This window comes from Nanorana parkeri, unplaced genomic scaffold (assembly GCF_000935625.1).
Source record: "Nanorana parkeri isolate BGI_ZX_2015 unplaced genomic scaffold, ASM93562v1 scaffold85, whole genome shotgun sequence".
Classification (NCBI taxonomy): domain Eukaryota; kingdom Metazoa; phylum Chordata; class Amphibia; order Anura; family Dicroglossidae; genus Nanorana; species Nanorana parkeri.
The window spans coordinates 218462-237775 of record NW_017306353.1 but is presented as its reverse complement, the minus strand read 5'-3'; the positions used below and the strand labels follow the sequence as shown (position 1 = coordinate 237775).

Genomic DNA, 19314 nt, shown 5'->3' with positions numbered 1-19314 from the left:
ATCAACAGGGGGTAATAGAACACTGCCACCTACTGGCCAAACTTTATGGCTGCTACGCAATACATACAGAAAAAAAAAAAAAATGAATACTGCAAAAATAAATAATTCAACAGTGTAATACCTCTTCAAAATATAATTAAAGGTTTCAAGGTGGCCAACTTACTGGTGTTTTGTAAAAAAGGGTAAAGAAAATGCCAGCTGAGAGAAAGTGAATTAAAAATGAATTACACTGAGGCGTAAAATGATAATATTTTGATGAAAGCTTCTCATTCTCCAGACAATTGGCCCTATAAATAGAACTCAGACGATAGCATATTCTGCTCACAATCCAGGCGCAGAAGGAGAGAAAGCAGATCATCACTGTGTGAGGAATTAGCATACATTAACTGGCGCTCCACTAAACGCGTATCATATCGCTTGTCTGGGAGATGGGTTTCATTGTGACGGCGCCCAACGTGCTCTCTGCAATATTATAAAGTTTGAGGGAAATTAAATGGATTTCAATAGCCTTTTGGAAGAAAGATTACTACCCCGCTGCTCTGCTTTCTCTACAGTAAAACATTGGCCTTATTACAGTAATAAAACAAAGATTAACCCGTCTGCTTCCCGGCCAGCATTTGTTTTTTGATGGTAGCGCAAGTCTACTGCAGTGATCCTTAGTCTTTTTTCAGTCATGGCACCCTTTAAAAGTATGCAAAATATTGAGGCACCCCAGTTAAAAACGTACACAAATTAAATGTACAAAGAAAAAAAGACATGTGGCCCCTCCAAAATTCATACCAGACCCTTATCCTAGATAGGGGTCTGGTATGGATTTTAAGGGGTAGACTCAATGCAAAACACACAAAATGGGATTCCCTTTTTATCATTAACATCAGAGTCCCCCTTTCATATCAGAAGCCCCCTTCATATCATGAGTCCCCCCAATTTACATCAGAGTTCTCCTCCTTTTTACATCAGAATTTGTCCTTCACATCAAAAGCCCACCTGGCATGATGCTGTGTGAAACTTTCAAGGCACCCATGAGGAAGCCAGAGGGTGCCGTGGTTGGGAAAGGCTGGTCTATTGAGAATAACTGCATCATGGGAAATACAAGGCGGTGGTCCTCCCTTTTAGATTGGAAGGCCTCACGGGCAGGACCCTCCTTACCATCTTGTCTTGAATTGTATTGTGATTGTAATGTCTTCCTTATATTGTAAAGCGCTGCGCAAACTGTTGGCGCTATATAAATCCTGTATTATAATAATACTAATAATATGAATGTGGTAAATATAGGAGCTGCCACTAGGGACATGTTGTGCAGCTTTTCTCAACCTTGTTTCAGTCATGGCACCCTTTAAAAGTAGGCAAAATATTGAGGCACCCCAGTTAAAAATGTATAATAAGTGAATGTAAAAAAAGGACGTGTGGCCCCTCCAAAATCCATACTAGACCCGTATCCTAGATAGGGGTTTGGTATGGTTTTTAAGGGGGGATGCAATGCAAAAAACAAAATGGGATTCCCAATTTACATCAGAGTCCCCCTTTCACATCACAAGTTCCCCACTTCACATCAGGAGTCCCCCCTTCTTTTTACATCAGAATTCACATTGGAAGCCCACCTGCACAATGGAAAGGCATCATACTGTGATAGATAGATAGATAGATAGATAGATAGATAGATAGATAGATAGATAGATAGATAGATAGATAGATAGGATAGAGGTGTGAATATTTCAAGGCACCCATGAGGAAGTCAGAAGGCACCCTAGTTAAGAAAGGCTGGCCTACTGAGAACTGCAGAATGGGAAATACAAGGAGGTGGTCCTTATGAATGTGGCCAAATATGGGAGCTGCTATTGGGGACTTGTTGTGAAGGTATTCCATTAATTTGCATGCATTTGTCAGTGAACTCTGAAGTCTCTCAAACCGATGTCAAATGTAAGCATAATGCACCTGAAAGCAAAAATTGCATTTGCCCATTGGCACAAGTCTAAAGCCTACATAAAACACTCAAAATATTGGTTGGGTGCACAGAGGGAAGTTGCCCCACACCACCTATAAGTACATACACTGCATGGCCAAGAACAAAGTCACACACTTTGATTACGGCACACATTCCCCGTGGCATTGTTTCGATAAGCTTAAGACTGCAAGACTAAGTAGTACATTGGGATCAGCTTCAGATTGAAGGTTGTTGTGTTTTTTTTTAGTTTAATTGGCTGATTTTTGTCTGGATTTCTACTTTAATATCAGATCTGAACATTTGGAACAAGCTGGTGTCTGCATGACCCAGACCCGGGCATTTTACTGCCCGCATGCCATATCCAGCGCATTGGCTGTCCCTGTCTGGCCCGCGGTCCGATCGCTTACAAACAATCTAAAGAGGCACTCTAGGCTGGGTTCACAACTGAGCGTTTTTTGTATGCTTGTTTTTTTTCGCGTTTTTTCATTCAGTGAAACGCGCGTTTCACTGGCGGTATGATTTTTTTGTGGGTTTTTTTCCTTTATTTTCTCTATTTTTTTTAAAAAACTTTTTTTTTCTTTTTTTAGTTTCACTTTTAAACTTCCCGCCGGCTCCGCCCCCCTGCGATGCGGCCGCTCGCAAGGGACGGGACACGGAAGTCGGCAGCCGCCGAAGACACAGCGGGGATCGCGGACAAGGTAAGACCTGTACGCTGTATTCCCGAGTGTGGCTCGGGGTTACCGCTTTGTTAACCCCGATCCACACTCGGGAATACCAATAGAAACGCGCGGCAAAACACCCCAAAAGAAGCTCCTGTACTTCTTTGGTTGTAGGGCGTTTTGCAGCGCGTTCCTACGCGCTGTAAAACGCCCTGGTGGGAACCATGCCATAGGCATTCATTGGTTTTCACATGTTGAGCGTTTTACAGCGCGTAGGAATGCGCTGTAAAACGTCCAGGTGTGAACCCAGCCTTACATTAACTATGAAAATAGGGGGGCGCTCTGATGAGCACAATCAAGGACACAGGGGACACTGTGATGTGGACAACTAATTATAACTTCTACTCATAGGAGTGCCCACCCACATCAGCTGCCCCCATCAGAATTCCAACTTACAATAATTACAAAAGTGGGGGGCACTCTTAAGGGGACAACCAATGTAAGGGTACACTCTTAAGGGGACAACTAATCATTAGTTGCATTAATTGGTGTGTCCCCTACATTAGTTGACCCCAATCAGTTTTTTTATCAATTTACGTGTGTGTGTGTGTGTGTGTGTGTGTGTGTGTGTGTGTGTGTGTGTGTGTACCTTCACAGTAATGTGTTGGCCCTCCACAACAGTCCCATTTTCTCATGTGGCCCCTTGAGAATATTAATTGCCCACCACCTGGCATAGCCTGTGACACTCCATATTGGAAACAGTTGGAGGACATTTGTACAGTACATACAGAAAACGATTTTGGGAGGTGTGGATTATACTATACAGAACTGAAAACTAAACTCTCATTTAATGCAGTCTAGCATGAACAAGATCAATAGGGAAATATTGACTTTTCATATAAGCTGCATGCTGTTAAGAACATTACAAAAAAGCGTCCTTTGTGCACGTAACCTAAAAGAACCCACAGACAGAATATTCGGAATTTGAGACGGGACGCTGCAGTCAAATAATAGGGGAACTAGCCGTCTTTCATGCCACCTGTTTGTCAGATCTCTGCCAGCAGATAAAAATATTCACTTATCAAATGACATCCAATGTGAACAGCATGGTGTGAAGAGTTTTTCTACGTACAAAGAACATGAATCTCAGCAGGGCACTCCAACTGATGTAGCCAGGCATGAAATTACCAGACAGAAAGGTGGCACAAAGAGACACGGTAATATAGTCCTTTACATAAACGCCTCTGTATTACTGAGCCAAATGATGTACCCAAGAGAGCCGATGGGTTTACTCAATTAAATCCGGCTTCTTGTCATTAGCCTTCTCATGTACTGTAATGTGGTTGTCTCATAAGATAATTGAATTATTGGTGTTAAACATACTGCAAGATGCATAATATTATACAGAATACATGGGATAAGATACCCCTGTTGATGAAAAGGATTCACCAAGGAGTTCTCCGATTGTTAGAACTGTTCCGCAAATCCTAATATCCCAACAGATTTATTCTGGGTGCCAAGAAGAGAAGAGCCTACAGGACTCCCAAGGCCCATGTCACCCTGGCGACCCAGTCATTGATGGCAAGCCACCAGTAAGAGGATCGCTGAAGAGAGCCCTTACTTCCTCCTATGGCATTGCTCACATGCTTGCCAATATGATGAACAATCTTACTTCCCAGCGATGGAGTAAAACCATGTTAAGAGCAATGCCATAGGAGCAGAGTAGTGTTCTCTCTGCTGTTTTAGTGATCCTGACGCTAGTGTGTTGCCATTACTGACACGATTGCTAGAGTGACATGACTAAAGCCGGGTATACACGCTTCGAAAATTCACTGCGTGGATGCCGATGTCGGCACCCTTGCGCCGGCATCACTGGATCAGCTGATTGAAGAAGCCAACTGGAAAGCTAGCAGCCAATCCACTCAGGTATTCTGGCAGCGGCCGCTGGAAACAGTGGGTGATTCCTTGATCAACCCTTGTAGGCATTGCTGGAGGAATCTGTTCTATTTTTACGTTCAGCCCGCAGGTTGAATGAAAAAAATATAACCATGTATACCCGGTTTAACTTTAAAAATCAAACGATCACCTACACCAGGGGTAGGCAAACTCTGGCCCTCCAGCTGTGGTGCAACCACAAATCCCATTAGGCATTGCAAGACTCTGACAGTCTCCCAGAGACAGATGTCTGATGGGATTTGTACTTATACAACAGCTGGAGGGACAATGTTTGCCTACAACCTGCCCTACTCTACAGTACCACCCTAACACTTGCCTAGAAAAGGGTGATGTCCTGAGAAACGGAAGGATCCTGAATCCAGTGAGAATGTTCTCCTTCACAATGCTAAAATAACTTCTCGAGATATTTGGGTTGCTGAATTTTCCCAAGACCCTGCTGTGAGGCAAAATGACATGAGCGTCAGGAAATGGCTGGAACTCAAGGAGGAAGGCAAGTACTTTTTAAGTTTTGTTCTCTTTATTGGTTTCCTCCACACTGGCTGCCAAATACGTAGACCTTGTGTTTTAGTACATAGAGCCACTTAAAGAGAAGCTGAACTCTGCAAGCTGTGTCCAAATAAATGCAGGCAGAGCAGAAAGGACTAGCCACCAGTATTGCCTGTGTTCTCCCTACAGCTCGTCCTTTCCCCATTACTGACTTATGTCCCTATTCACACTATCCGATCAGGAGGGGATCCATGCACGTGCACATTGAAACAGTATGGATCGGATGTCACCGATACATCCGGTTTTTAACTGCATCTTGCGATGGAGGAAAAAGCTAAAATGACCGGACCCCATGTTGGCATGAGGATTCGGTAAATGTAAACATTACCCCCGATCCAGGGCGATCAGGTCCGGCAAAAACAGAACACTGTTCTATTTGTTTTTGCAGACCTGGCAGGAGCCGGGGGCAACCGGATGTAAATGGACCCCCGTCCGTTTAGATCTGGCTGCCCATAGACTTACATTGGGCATCTGATTGGGTCCGCCTGAAAAACTGACAGATGGACCTGATCGGACCGCCTGTCTGAAAGGAGTCTGGTTCTGCACTGCGTCTCTGTGTGGAGGCAGTCATCTTGGTAGAGGCAAGACTTTGACTCCTTATATCAGAGCCTCCAGCAAGGAGAACAGTGAGTAGCACAGGAGTGACAACACCAAATCTCACTCCAAATCTTCTGAGACTAGCAGTCAGACCCCCATTCACACTGAGCTACATAAAAAAAGCTTTTTCAGCCACATTGAGCTACATTGCACATTTTGTCGCACTTCTTTTGGCAGTCTATCAAAGCCTGTTGGGGCCAAATCACACAAAATCAGCTGGAAAAATAGGTGATGCTCAAGCAACAAGCTTGAGCTACAAACTACAGGCGACAATGAGCTGCGAGATGTGAACAGCTCCATTGAAATGCATTGGACGAGCTACACTGGGCGATGTTTGAGTGGAAATCGCGCTTCAAAACGCTCAGTGTGAATGAGGTCTCAGGGCCGGTGCACATCTAGGCGACACCTCACCGGATTGCAACGCAGTCAGGAGTCGCCTAGGTGTGCACCGATTGCGCTGTGGGTGCCATTATTTTCTAACGTCACCCCAGTCGCACCGGGCGGATCGTGCAGTTTCCAGCTGCGTGTCATGTATCGCAGAAAAAAAGGTACATGTACCTTTTTTCTGCGATTGCCGCACGGATGTCATCCTATTGAAATCAATGGTGCCGCATGGCAATTACGGCCTGCATTGTGCAGGACCGCGCGATCCCGTATGTCTGCACCGGGCCTCAGAGGCAGCAGATTTCACACTGCACATACAGCTATGAGGTTGTAGGCACAGGCATGCTTAGGCCCCCTCACATACTGGGAAGTGCGCTGCTATTTTTCGGGAGGAATTTAAGACAAAAGGTCATTTTCTTTTCAGGGTGCTGCTTAGCCACAATTAACATTTCTAAATGTCCCCTATAAGACAGCAAAACGGAGTTCAGTTCTACTTTAAAGACCATATCTAATGTATCACCATGAGACACAGAGTGGCTACTATATGGCTAGTCTGCTATGAACACTGAATTTGTGTAAGAGATCCCAGAAAAAGGTAAACCTACTTATACAGGCGTATTTATGAATTCCATTTTTATGGAAGTTTGCCAGGGAACCCCGTCTATACACTAGCATTCTCTCAAGGTTGTATTCTATAACGTTGTGTGGATTCAGTTATGTCTGGAGCCAATGTATTTATCCAATTTCCAGCAATAAACTGTCTGGCTGCAAAAAGGATATGAGCTATTAACAATGTAAATGTATTGGGAATATTAACAGTAGAGCTACATCAGGGGAGGGTTGTAGAAAGAAGCCAGTTGCTTTACAGATATTCTGAAAAACACTTCTTCAATAACTAGTTAGATACTTGGAGGTTCAGAAAACATGAAGGTGCCTGACCTGTCCACATCCTCTCCAACACAATTGTGAAATGGAAGGTGTGAAATGAGTTAAACTGACAAGGGGTGTAACACCAACGAAAAGCCAGTTTTTGGCTCGGTTCCCAATGGTTGGTTCATCAGGACATGGTGGAATTTAATCGGACAGCATGTAGCCACTGTTATGAATAGTATGAGGATCCTTTTTCTATGTTTGCATATGGATGGATTTAAGAAATACAAGTTTGGCCTGGAACAGGTTATAAAGTACAGATATGCCTTTTGGGACCAAGTTGGAGGACAGGAAATAGGACCCTTCTACATGTATGGTTAGGAATGCCTACTACAAACTTCCATCTCACTTGGAACAACAGATACAGCAAATGCATTGCAGGGAAAAGGACCCCCCTCCCCCCTTCTTCAGGGCTTGAACAGCAATTTGAATTGCAATCAGGATGAAATTACATAAAAAGTCTGAATTGAGGTTGGTGTGTTTTGACGGCATGCATACATCCGTTGTTGAGCAGTTGGATTAGCGTGATCAAAAAGGCAGCAGACTAAACCCAGAATCGGGTCTTGACGTCCACCATAAACAAAGCTCCAGCAAAGAATACGCATTTTATCTTTGATGCGTTTGGATTTACCTCTACCTACAATTTCATCTTTCCATATGAGAAAATATAATTTGCCCATTTATTGCTCTTTGCATACCATTTTGTGATAGAAATATAAGGAATTAGCATCTTGAACGCCTTCAAAAGAATTGGTATAGTGCGCAATTGCTTACCTGGGATGGACGCCTGTTGTAAAGAGTTCCATGTATTTAGAGAGGCTTCAATTTGGAAGTCGGCTTATCATTATTTGTGAGGAACAACAGATACAGCCAATGCATTCCATGGAAAAGGACTCCCCCCGTTTCCCCGAAAATAAGACCTAGTACTATTTTGGGGAATTGCTAAAATATAAGACCTACCCCGAAAATAAGACCTCGCTGTGACCACTCCCAGGGCCGGTGGTGGTATAAGGGGGAACTTGAAGAGCCGCGGGAGAAGCAGGAGAGAATCAGCGGTGCCAACGAAGCCAGCGCTAGAGCAAGCGAGGCGACAGCGGAGGGAGCAGAGCTGCATAAGCCGATGCCTCCTCTATAGCACCGGCTCCTGTCACAGGCGCAGGGATACCAAATGCACTCCGCCTGTGAGGAATCGATATTGAAAGCGCGCTTCGCTCATTCTGGCCAGCAATTGGTTAGCAAATTGCTCTTGGAAAGGTAGGGCACCCCGGATCACCATATTTTTCTACATGAATAAGTGTGGATTGATGTACATAAAAAAAAAAAGAAGAAGCCCTACCCCGAAAATAAGACCTAGTGTGTTTTTTTGAGCCAAACAAAAAATAAGACAGTGTCTTATTTTCGGGGAAACACGGTAGCTATAGATACAGAATTCCTCCAGACACTACTGACGGCTCTATATCGCACCAAATATGTCCTGTGAGGGGTTAAACCAATATTTTGTTTGGTCAGTTATGGTTGCCTTATAATAGTCCTATAGGTCTGGATATCCCACGACTCCTTTAGATCTGTGTTTGACTATTACTGCATCAGAACATCTTAATCCTTCAGACAAGAGGCAAGAGCATTTTAATGAAAGCAAGATGAACCGGGATTGGGAGAGTTCGAAAAACATATTGAGGGGAATTTATCAAAACTGGAGCAGACAGAATCTGGAGCAGCTGTAAATGGCAACCAATCAGCTTCCCCCTTCAGTTTGTTCAGTAGATATTTGAAAATGAAAGAGAAGCTGATTAGTTGCCACGCACAGACGCTTCAGGTTGGATAAATTCCCCTCATAGCATTTTAGGGAGGACAATTATTTTAAAAGCCATTATTTTTCCTGTCCATGATAACTTAAATTTTGACATATGGGGCAACTACCTTTGAACCCCCGGGAAGCCAGGGAATCAAAACTGGCTTTGAATGGAAGTACGAAGGGTTAGGTACGGGTAATTCCTAAGGAGAACTATGGGGAAAAGACTTAACCCCATAGTTCTCCTTTAAGTAGGAATTTTCCTGTAGGAATTTTTTAAGTAGGAATTTTCCTGACAAATGCATTTTTTGATTGTTTTTATTATTTGACTTATAGATATTAATTGAAGAAGAAATCTTTTCACTTAGGCCTCATTCACACGAAAAAAAGCCGGCACGTACAGCTCCGTTCTGCATGTGCGGCCGTATCGGGCCGCTCCCGGGAAGACAGGAGCTGCGTGTGATTATTACGCAGCCCCCGTCCTTCTCTATGGGAGTATGCGGCCGAACGCCGCCCTACGCTCGCCCTAAGTGCACGTCTGTGCGGGTGTCCGTACGCTGACAGGATGGATCCTGTCTGTGTCCGAGCTGGGACACCCGCACAGACGTGCACTTAGGGTGAGCGTAGGGCGGCGTTCGGCCGCATACTCCCATAGAGAAGGACGGGGGCTGCGTACTAATCACACGTAGCTCCTGTCTTCCCGGGAGCTGCCCGATACGGCCGCACATGCAGAACGGAGCTGTACGTGCCGGCTTTTTCTCGTGTGAATGAGGCCTAACCCTTGCAATAGGGCTACCCCCGCACTGCAAAGGGTTAAGAGCTCATGTTTTTCTAGGTGCAAAAAAAAAGTTGTGCTTACCTGATCTTTGGAGCCTGCTTGCTGTTAGACAGGTTCCTGGAGCCTCTCTCCCCCTCCGCTCTAGAAGTCTAAGGTCCTGTGAGTCATCATGTCCTATGCAGAGTGTATAGGACGTGAATACGCCGAGGGACATACCATCGCTGCAACTAGGAAAGAGACAGGCTGGAGGAAATGCTGTGACAGCTGGCTGGCTCCAAAGAATTGGGTAAGTATAACTATGTTATTTTTGACCCTAGCCAAAAACGAGCACCTAACCCTTGCACTGTGGGGATATATACCGTATAATGCAATATTACAATAAGAACATTTGATTTTAAGTACACATAAGGAAGAAAATTAAAAGAACGTTTGTTTGTCCATATATTTGCATAGGACGAAGGTTCACAGATATTTGGAGGGTGAACGGCCCTGCGAATTGTTTTTAAAATCAACCCCTTTTTTGTCAGCATAGCTGCTTGTAGCCTCCACCATGGGCATATGTGAGAGGGTGACAATGTAGAAGCCCAGCTGGTAGACAGTTGTCACCCTATAACAGGAAGTCCCTGAACAAGGACCTTTATGGCAGGACCACCAGTCTTTTTTTTTTTAATATAAAACAACTATAGAAATGATGATAACACTTCTGATCATATCAGGATTTCAGTATTTGGGTTTACTTGTCTTTTGGGACTAACACACTATCTTACCATCAGGACCCCCTTGCAGCTTCCTGACTCAAAGGCTGCATACGTCTGGTGCAGAGGATCAGGTTGTGTCTTTTCTGGAAATTCCTAAACCTTGTAGAACATACATTATACTAAATGCTGGATCAAAGAAAACTGCAATTGTACCAATAGCTTCCATGCTTAATTTTCCCAGTGCAAGGTTTCTAGGTGCCAAGTGCTTTTATTGCTCCCCCCCAACTCTAGCTTTAATATAATGACCCAGTCAGAGCTCATTTATCAAGGTGTCAGCAAGAAGAACTCCCCATATTCTCATCAATCAGATTCAGGCTTTAAGATTTCAACAGTTATTTTCAAAGGCCGGACTGAATCTGACCGGGGACTTTGGGGTTTCTTAGTACTGACACTGCGATACATCATGCCAAGTATACTAGAACATAACCGTTTATTGTTAGGGTGGACATCAGTACATATATTTATATCTCTACCGCTGCTTCACTGAAACCTTTGTGCTGGTGGCCGTTGACCACGTCCACCTGAGTTCCTGAGAATCAAACTGGCAAGATGGCATGTGTACTCAACACTCCAATCAGGCCGATCTACCTGCACAGATGCCTAGTTGTTTTACTCGCTGCAAGGTAACATTCAGATTACTAACACATTGTGGATCCAAAACAATTGTCTTTCTTAACATTATGCTTGTTTCAACCCCTTTGTCATATCTCGGTATTGCTGCTCTCCTGAAGTCTTTTTGCAGCCACTGCCTGTGTACATGCACTCCAGTAATGGCTGCGTGTACAACCGCGGTATTGCCTGCACACTGAGCTTTGGCACGACCACATAAAGCCTCCATTGGAAGCTCAGGGAGACAGTGCAGGAGCGCAACTGGGAGATATGGACATCCATCCGTCTGTCTTTCTTTCTAACAATCCATCTGTTTATCCACCTGTCTGTTCTTCTGTCCATCCATCCACCTATCTGTATCCATTTGTCCATCTATCCATTGATCTGTCTGTCTGCCTGTCTATCCATCCATCCGTCTACCTAGCTGCCATCCATCCATCCGTCTATCTATGCATCCATTCATCCGTTTTCCTGTCTGTCCATCTGTCCGTCCACCCATCTGCCTATCCACCCATCAGTCTACCTGTCCATCCATTCATCCGTTTTCCTGTCTGTCCATCCGTCCGCCTGTCTGTCCATCGGCCTATCCGCCCATCCACCTGTTCATCCACCCGTCTTCCTGTCTGCCCATGCACCTGTCTGTCCAGCCGTCCGTCAGCCCATGCACCTGTCTGTCCAGCCGTCCGCCTGCCCATCCACCCATTTGCCTGTCCCACTCGTCTGTCCGTCCCATTCCTCCACCTGTCTGTCCGTCCCATTCCTCCGCCTGTCTGTCCGTCCCATTCCTCCGCCTGTCTGTCCGTCCCATTCCTCCGCCTGTCTGTCCGTGTATCCCTTCATCTCTCTATCCATCCATCCATCGTAGTGTTGGATACCAGTGGCACCTGTAGCTCTTCCATAGAAGGGTCATTATTAAACCGCTTTTAAAGGGAGCTGCAGTTTTTACTTTTTTCGTTGCAGTGACAGGTGACTTTAAATGCCAGACGTATCCGGAGGATGTGTACTGATACAGAAAAACATGAGCATGCTCACAGTAGAGAAGACTAGATGGATTATTTCTGCTACTCACCTTGTGGTTCGGTTTCTGACTCATCCTGATTGAAAGCTTCACAGCTGTCAGTTTTCCTGCGGACATACAGGGCAGTGTAAGATTCTTTATATAGACAGGTTCCAGAAGAGTGTTGTGTGCCTTCCTGCAGAATCTACAGATTTATACAGACAAGTCAGTGATATTTGCTGCACATAAATATAGAACCAGTATATGGAGTCCGTTGTATGGGAAGCAATTTTCACACCAACATCTTGAACGCAAAGCAAACTAGAATGACATCAGCACATGAGTCAACTGCGTTCATTGATGGACACAATGGAGATCCTTAAATCTTGTCGGTTGAGTTATAGTGCCACCTTCAGGAGTAGGACACTAGGCACAAGAAGAAAGGCGCAGCCCCTGCTGATGTTCTTCAATGAATAGAAGAGAAATAACACCAGCTTCAAGGTGGTGATACCTTCAGTCAGCCACATAAGACAACTGTCATTTCTTGTTCATACACATCCAAAAATGTGATGCAGACAAGATTAGATGTCAATGTAGACAGTATTAGCTGGATCAGGCAGCGGATGGATGGGTGCCATTGGAGTACTATGAACATCCCAAGCCAGCCCTTTAGGGTGATACCTCAAAGACTGTCTAAATAAACACTTATTTCCTATGCTCATCACCTCCATCTAGTGGCCATAATGCGGTATTACATTATATTTGATCTGAAAAAGAACTTTCATTTTTGCCTCCATTTGCACACAAAAGATTTTCCGGGGCGAATGGCTCTACGAATTATTTTTAAATAATTGGGTGTTAGCACTGCTGAATGTGCCTATGTGACACTCCAACACCCAGGGGACAGAAACGTAAGAGGAAGGTCCCACAAGTGTCTACGAAGGTCACACAGCGTATCCTAAGAACCAGAATACAATGCTAACAATAGTGTATGAATGTCATGACGTACCTCATGCCAAACTGATTAGTCTTGACTAATCGCTTCAGCCTGAAACACACCATGGCATTCGTATACCTTTGCTAACATTGTGATCAATGAGCCCAACTTATCGATGTTGTCCAACAACAACTTTATTTTCTTTTCAGGTCGATTGTAGTATTACAATATAGCCACTAGATGGAGCATAGGAGCACAGGAAATAAATACTAATTCTCCTTAGCTCCATCTAGTGGCCATAATGCAGTATTGCATTACATTTGACCTGAAAAAAAAACATTAATTTTTGCCTCTATTTGTACAGAACACAAATGATTTGCAGGGCGAATGGCTCTACAAATTATTTTGAAATAATTGGGTGTTAGCACTGCTGAATGTGCCTATGTGACATTTCCAACACCCAGGGGACAAAAACTTAAGAGGAAAGCCCCACAAGTGTCTAAGAAAGTCACACAGAGTATCCTAAGAAGCAGAATACAATGTTAACAATGGTGAGTGAATGTCATGACGTACCTCATGCCAAATTGATTGGGCTTGACTAATCGCTTCAGCTTGAAACGCGCTGCAGCTTTGCTAGCGCTGTGATCTATGAGCCCAACTTATCAATGTTGCCCAACAATTCAAATCTTATGTGAAAAATGTGTGACTCTTGGGTGCACACTCAATCCTGATAAACAGATCCCTATGTTTTTTTATAAACCTCCTGGTTCTTCAGATATGCTGCGTGGACCTGTCATTGAGGTCTGGCATGTTGTATTCAGCAGTGAAGCTGACAGTAAATCGGAGATGGACAAGAGCTGAGTCATCCCCTGGCGGTAGCAGGTTATTGTTTAACGCCTTTAAGGTTGTAGTATTGGCTACGTATTTCTGCCGCAGGAAGTGTCTGGCTGCCCTCCAATCTGCACGGACATTATATTTATGCTTAGGCAATCCAAGCATGCATTTTTATGTGAAAATTATGTTTTGGTTGTCGGATTGTGCCCACACAGCTGACCCCACCCTCTGATGTCTACGGCCAGCTAGGTGCTATTCTAACCACATCACAATGAATATAAATGTCTTCAGTCTGCAGTGTGACTATTATAAAGGCCATTATTACACGTTTCAGATTAGCTTCTAAATATAGCACCGCTACTATGGGCTGGTTCCTGTTTTACTAAGAATATAAATATTGCACAGCTACAGGCTCATTTACATGCTGCCAAGATCTGCACACTTTTATATTTAGTCTTTCAAGGAAAAAAAAAAACTGTGGTTATTTTAAGCCTAAGAGATTGGCAGCGTGAATGACAGTAACAGCAAAAAGAAAAAGGCTACAGATCAGTAGAATTCAAAGCCAACTCCACTAAAGCCCAATGCGATTTCATTTATTCTTGTACGGGTCCTGGCATGCCCTGGATTTACATCTTTTCGGGACTCAGTTGATGAGATTTCTTTGCGTCTTCCACTCTGTTCCCAGGAGCCCATATCATAGTCTGCAATTCTGTATAATATATGGAGTGCGATGGGGCTGCATCAACTGACACTTAAAAGGAGAACTATGGGGTAAGTGTTTTTCCCCATAGTTCTCCTAAGGGTCACAGGAGGACATAAACTAGTGTCCTCCCGTGACCCAAAGCTCAGTATATAGCGAGCTACAGCTCGCGGTATACTGAGACCGCCGCAGCCGGGACGGATCCCGACATTACTGTCCATCCATCCCAAGAACCAGAATACAATTCCAACAATGGTCCCACAAGTGACTAAGAACTTTAATAAGCCTCTACAGGTACAAGTACAGTAGATGATACAAGTAGAGTCCATCAGCAGTCTACTAGTTCTCTCTAGGGAACACTGCAACTGCGCTGAGATCAGAAAGCCTCTCAATGTACCCTGGCCTGTGTCTTGCTTAAGGATAAGGCACCTGGGGCTTTTGGGCTATCAGTGCAAATCAGTTTTTCTTTCTCACTGTACAATACTTTTAAGGTAAACCTGTGGTATTGAGTACTAATCGTAAACTGGCTGCAGATCTGTATCCAGATCCTCCAGATTCCTGCATGCATTTAAACATTTTTTTTGTAGAGCTCTCCATTGGACTCAGATCGTGGGGGACTCTATAACTGACAATGAAACCCCAGCCTGCATGGTCACCATAAAGACCTGTTCCTTCCCTCACCTTGCACCTTTCTATTGTCCAGTGAGGGCACACAGTTGGCCAACAGACAAACACGAATAGCAGGATAGGGTGGAAAACCCGGCATCCATTAAGGCTGTGGTTGCATTTTCCTTTATAAAGCACCCCAGGATTAAAGGTCACTAAGGTGCTCCTCAAAGAGCTTTGAGTTGCCTCCTCCTGCATCTGCAGATCATCATTACACCACCCACAGGTACACTTTAAAGTGGAGGATCCTTCAAATCACCTCTTCCTGGATGAACATATCAACTTGGAGCAGACCTTCAGTACAGAAGAGCTCCAGCTATGACAAGATATTGGAACTTCTGCACACATTTGTACAGATATTCATTAGAAGCTTCTTCAAGCAGAACCCGTAGAGCTGCGCATAGCCTACAAGTCATTTTTGTCTGTGTCCATACCAGTCACCCAGGAGTTTGCGGTAATGCATCAGCTTTTCTTCAAGCTGCTTCTCCTCTTCCTTGCAGCTATGAATGGCTTGATTGAGAAGGGACAGGAGGCTGTAATATCAGCAGAAGAAGAAGAAAGGATATAAGACATATATGTGGGATTTACAACAGAAGACATGGGAGATTCATGTGATGCACTTATATAGCAAATCGGGACTCTAAGGAACTATTAACATGCATTCTGTTCTTACCAAAGTGGTTGCATTAGGTAGTGATTGCTGAAAGCTACAGCCTGTAATCCCATTAGGGTCCGTATTCATTATTCCCAGAAGAGAACTCAAGGGTGCTTTAAACATTTTTGTATGCATTTTCTTTTCTTATTTAAGTTCAAAGCTACAAAATTAACATGTTCACTTGGTTTCTGCTTAGTCCAGAAGCTCTGAGAAAGAGAGCCATGGACCCTTGAACCGCGTTCTAATTGGCACAACACATAAAGGTCAGCAACCTACCTGACTGTGTGAATTGTGGTAACACTTGCTACAGGTTATTATCTAGAGAGCAATGCCCTTCTAAGTGATTCACAATCACCTGATCTAAATAGGGTTATTCAAAGTGTATGTCAAGGTATAAAAAATAAATAAAATGCAACACATCTGTTATACATGCAAATTCCCCTGTGTTTTATCACCCTAAAGACCCAGCAAGTACAGCAAAAATACCTTGTGATCTGCCAGAATTGCGCTGCTGTTGTGGGCTGGCAACACAGCATTTTTGTGGAATGAGTAGTGTCAGCCCTGCTCATTGTCTTTTGCTAAACTACTCAACCACTCTCACTCTCAGATCTCAACCACAGAAAAGCTAATTATTCTGTAGCCCAAGATAAGAACTAGGAGGGCTCAGGGACCATCCTCAAGCACCATCTAGTGGCAGTAGTGCCGGCATTCGCCCAGCAATACACTGGTCAGCAGATTTATAAATAAGCCCCTAAGTATTTAATAGGAGTAGATGGATAAACGGCAAACCTAGCCAAATAGTAATTGTAACTATATTTTGCTAAAAGTATTTTATTTGACATAATCCTATAAAGTATTTGCATCATGGCTGTATTTAACCACCTAGTGCTGACACAATGTGATGTTTTGTTGGTTATAATAAATATGTTGTTATTATAGGAAGATTTATCTTCATAGTTGTTAAAGTGAAATTTATAAATCTTCTGCTAAAAATCTCCCCACTTTGCATAACGATGACAAAACGTTGTGTTCTCACATGTGCGAGGAGCTTGAAGACAACATGATGAAGTTCTCCTGTCTGGTTAGGAAATGTCGGTCCGTATCACCTAAAGACAGAAATAAAGCCTATGAAGATCATGATGCATTATAGAGAACCTGGGACAATGCAAAAATTGGAATATTGAGTCTTAAAATGTAATCAAAGTGCAAGCGTGTTTATGGAAACATTTCAATGTGCCTCCTTATTAATGGTAACTTAGTCTGGGGATAGATTTAGCCCTTGTGAGTTAAAAGAGAACCATGGGGTAAGTGTTTTTCCCTATAGTTCTCCTAAGGGCCACGGGAGGACATATACTAACCTCCTCCCGTGACCCAAAGCTCAGTCTATCGCGAGCTACAGCTTGCCGCAGCCGGGACAGATCCCGACAATGTTGTCGAGATTCACCCAGCTGAGTGAATGACAGCTGGCTCTGCCTATCTAGAGGCAGAGCCAGCACTGGAGGATTGGAGCGGGGAGGGAGAATCCCTGCGGGGAACCCTGACTGACAGTCACGGCTCTCTGCAGAGATAGATCAAGAAGTGAGCGAGTGACGGTATGTTTTCGCTCACTTCCCGATCTATTCAGCCGACGTGTGACAGTTTCATTGTCACACATCGGCTAGAACTATGAGGATGAGTTATTTTTCACTCACCTCATAGGTCTCCTTTAAAGCCAAATTCTGGCTACTCCCAGAGGACCACCGAACCCCCTTGGATCCCCTATGTGAATTTTTTTTTTTTTAATACTTACCTTCTCTACATGGTCCTCTGTCCTTTAATATTTTCTCCCAGCAGTGGTTGGTGCTTAATAATGCAAGGAGCAGTGCTGATTTCATCATGTGCTCTCTGCATTAATACACTGTGAACCCTATGATAATACCCGAGTGGTTTAAGTCCATTACACCCTTCACTCACTGAGTGTCCTCAGCATTCAGGGTTAAATAATACCGGGCGCCATTCAACTAGGAAGACTAAGGACATCCTTTGGCGAAGAGGAGATACTGCAAGGGACAGTGCTGGAGTAATCGGGTATTGCAGCCAGAGCTGTTTTTATAATGGGGATAGTTTCAAGCCGACGTGATTAAAATTCCACAAATTTCTTGAAATCTACCAACGAATATTTAGCACAAGGACATTCCTGACAAGAAACAAACTTAAAGCGGACCTTTCCCCATATCTTTAAAATAACAAACACACCTTCAGAAATGTTTAGTAATGACAATCTACAAACACAGACTTCTAGATAATTGCCGGCTTTGTATTCTTTGCATTCCTTATTTCTCTTTTCTTCCCCAGTTTTCTGACAGTGGCCATGTTTACTAAGGGCAGATTGCTAGCTCTCCTTTCACTTCCTGGATTTCTGACACATGTGACCATGCACATCATCTCAGGGGAGGAAAATGCCTTTCCCTGAGATCTCCTGAGATTACAGATGAGATTTCCCAGCAATGCTCTGCTGATGACAAGGTAATCCCAGTGTGCATTGCTGTGCCAAACTGAAGTCATTTTGCCCTTTCAAAGCAGGAAGTGAATTTTTCTGCAAGTGTAAGTATTTCAAAATCACAGCATTGTGCACCTGACATGTCTATGTTATTATTAATAATCATCATACATAGAGGGATGCATTCATACATAGGGGTGTAAAGGTCCATTTTAAAGCAGAACTTAATTCACCTCCTCTGACTAGCACCAACATATTATCCCCGTTTTCTCCTGGGTCTTCTGGGTACCAGGTGTTTGGCTATCTTGGTTGGCCGCTGGGGCATGAATGCACTACCGCGCATCCACATTGCAGTTTAATTATCCTGGCAGAGATGTGCCGAGAATGTACAGTGAGCTGTGCATGCAGATTCTTGTATAAGCCCAATCAAGGCTGGTTCTCTTTAAATAATAAACTGTTCATATTTTTTTAAGCCTTCTTCACTTGAGCCTGATTTGTTGTGATAACCCCAGAGTTTCACTTATACATTATTCCAGGCACATAGGAAGGGTATTAAACATATCATTTGTGCTGGATAAGCTGTCAATGGAATCATTCATTAAGACCAAATTGCTAGTTATGTAAGCTGTTGTTTATTAGGAAAGGGGACATAAGTAGAGTTTGTGTTGTGAACTGGATTCCAGAATTAACCATTACTGGGAGAGTTTATTTGGCACAATGTGAATGTATTCCGGGTCCAGATTTGATTCAAAAACTAAGGAAACCATTATAGATAATGTGCATGTCCAAAGTAGTCAGGAAGGTTCAGGGTTTGACCCAAATCGCTCAAATAGGTCATCCCGTAGATTGAGAGGAGGAATGGTGAACTAAAGGGAATCTGCCAGGATGGTGATTGCCAGGGCTGGATTTACTATCCCTGCCGCACCAAGGCCAGGTTCTGCTATGCGCCCCCCTCCCCACATCCCCCCCCATCAACGGGGAATGGCAACTGGATGGCAGGGGCAGTAGGGTTACTTCTAATTTTTTTTGTTTCTTTATTTTTTCCTACTTTTTTTATCACTTTTTTTATTTTTATTTATTTTTTAAATTTTT

The 19314-nt window shown here is 43.7% G+C and overlaps 1 protein-coding gene across 1 annotated transcript in view; it reads right to left on the bottom strand.

Moving 5' to 3' along the window:
* The window catches only part of CUNH16orf59 (chromosome unknown C16orf59 homolog), a 48264-nt gene extending 31459 nt beyond the window's left edge, over window positions 1–16805 (bottom strand). Inside the window, exons 1-7 of the mRNA XM_018552333.1 lie at window positions 16780–16805; window positions 15523–15621; window positions 12961–12999; window positions 12024–12079; window positions 11662–11838; window positions 10819–10874; window positions 10355–10438 (exon numbers count right to left, since the gene is read on the bottom strand). Coding sequence (XP_018407835.1) covers window positions 10355–10438; window positions 10819–10874; window positions 11662–11838; window positions 12024–12079; window positions 12961–12999; window positions 15523–15621; window positions 16780–16805 — 537 coding nt within the window. The remainder of the gene's footprint in view (window positions 1–10354; window positions 10439–10818; window positions 10875–11661; window positions 11839–12023; window positions 12080–12960; window positions 13000–15522; window positions 15622–16779) is intronic.
* Window positions 16806–19314: the final 2509 nt, after the last annotated feature.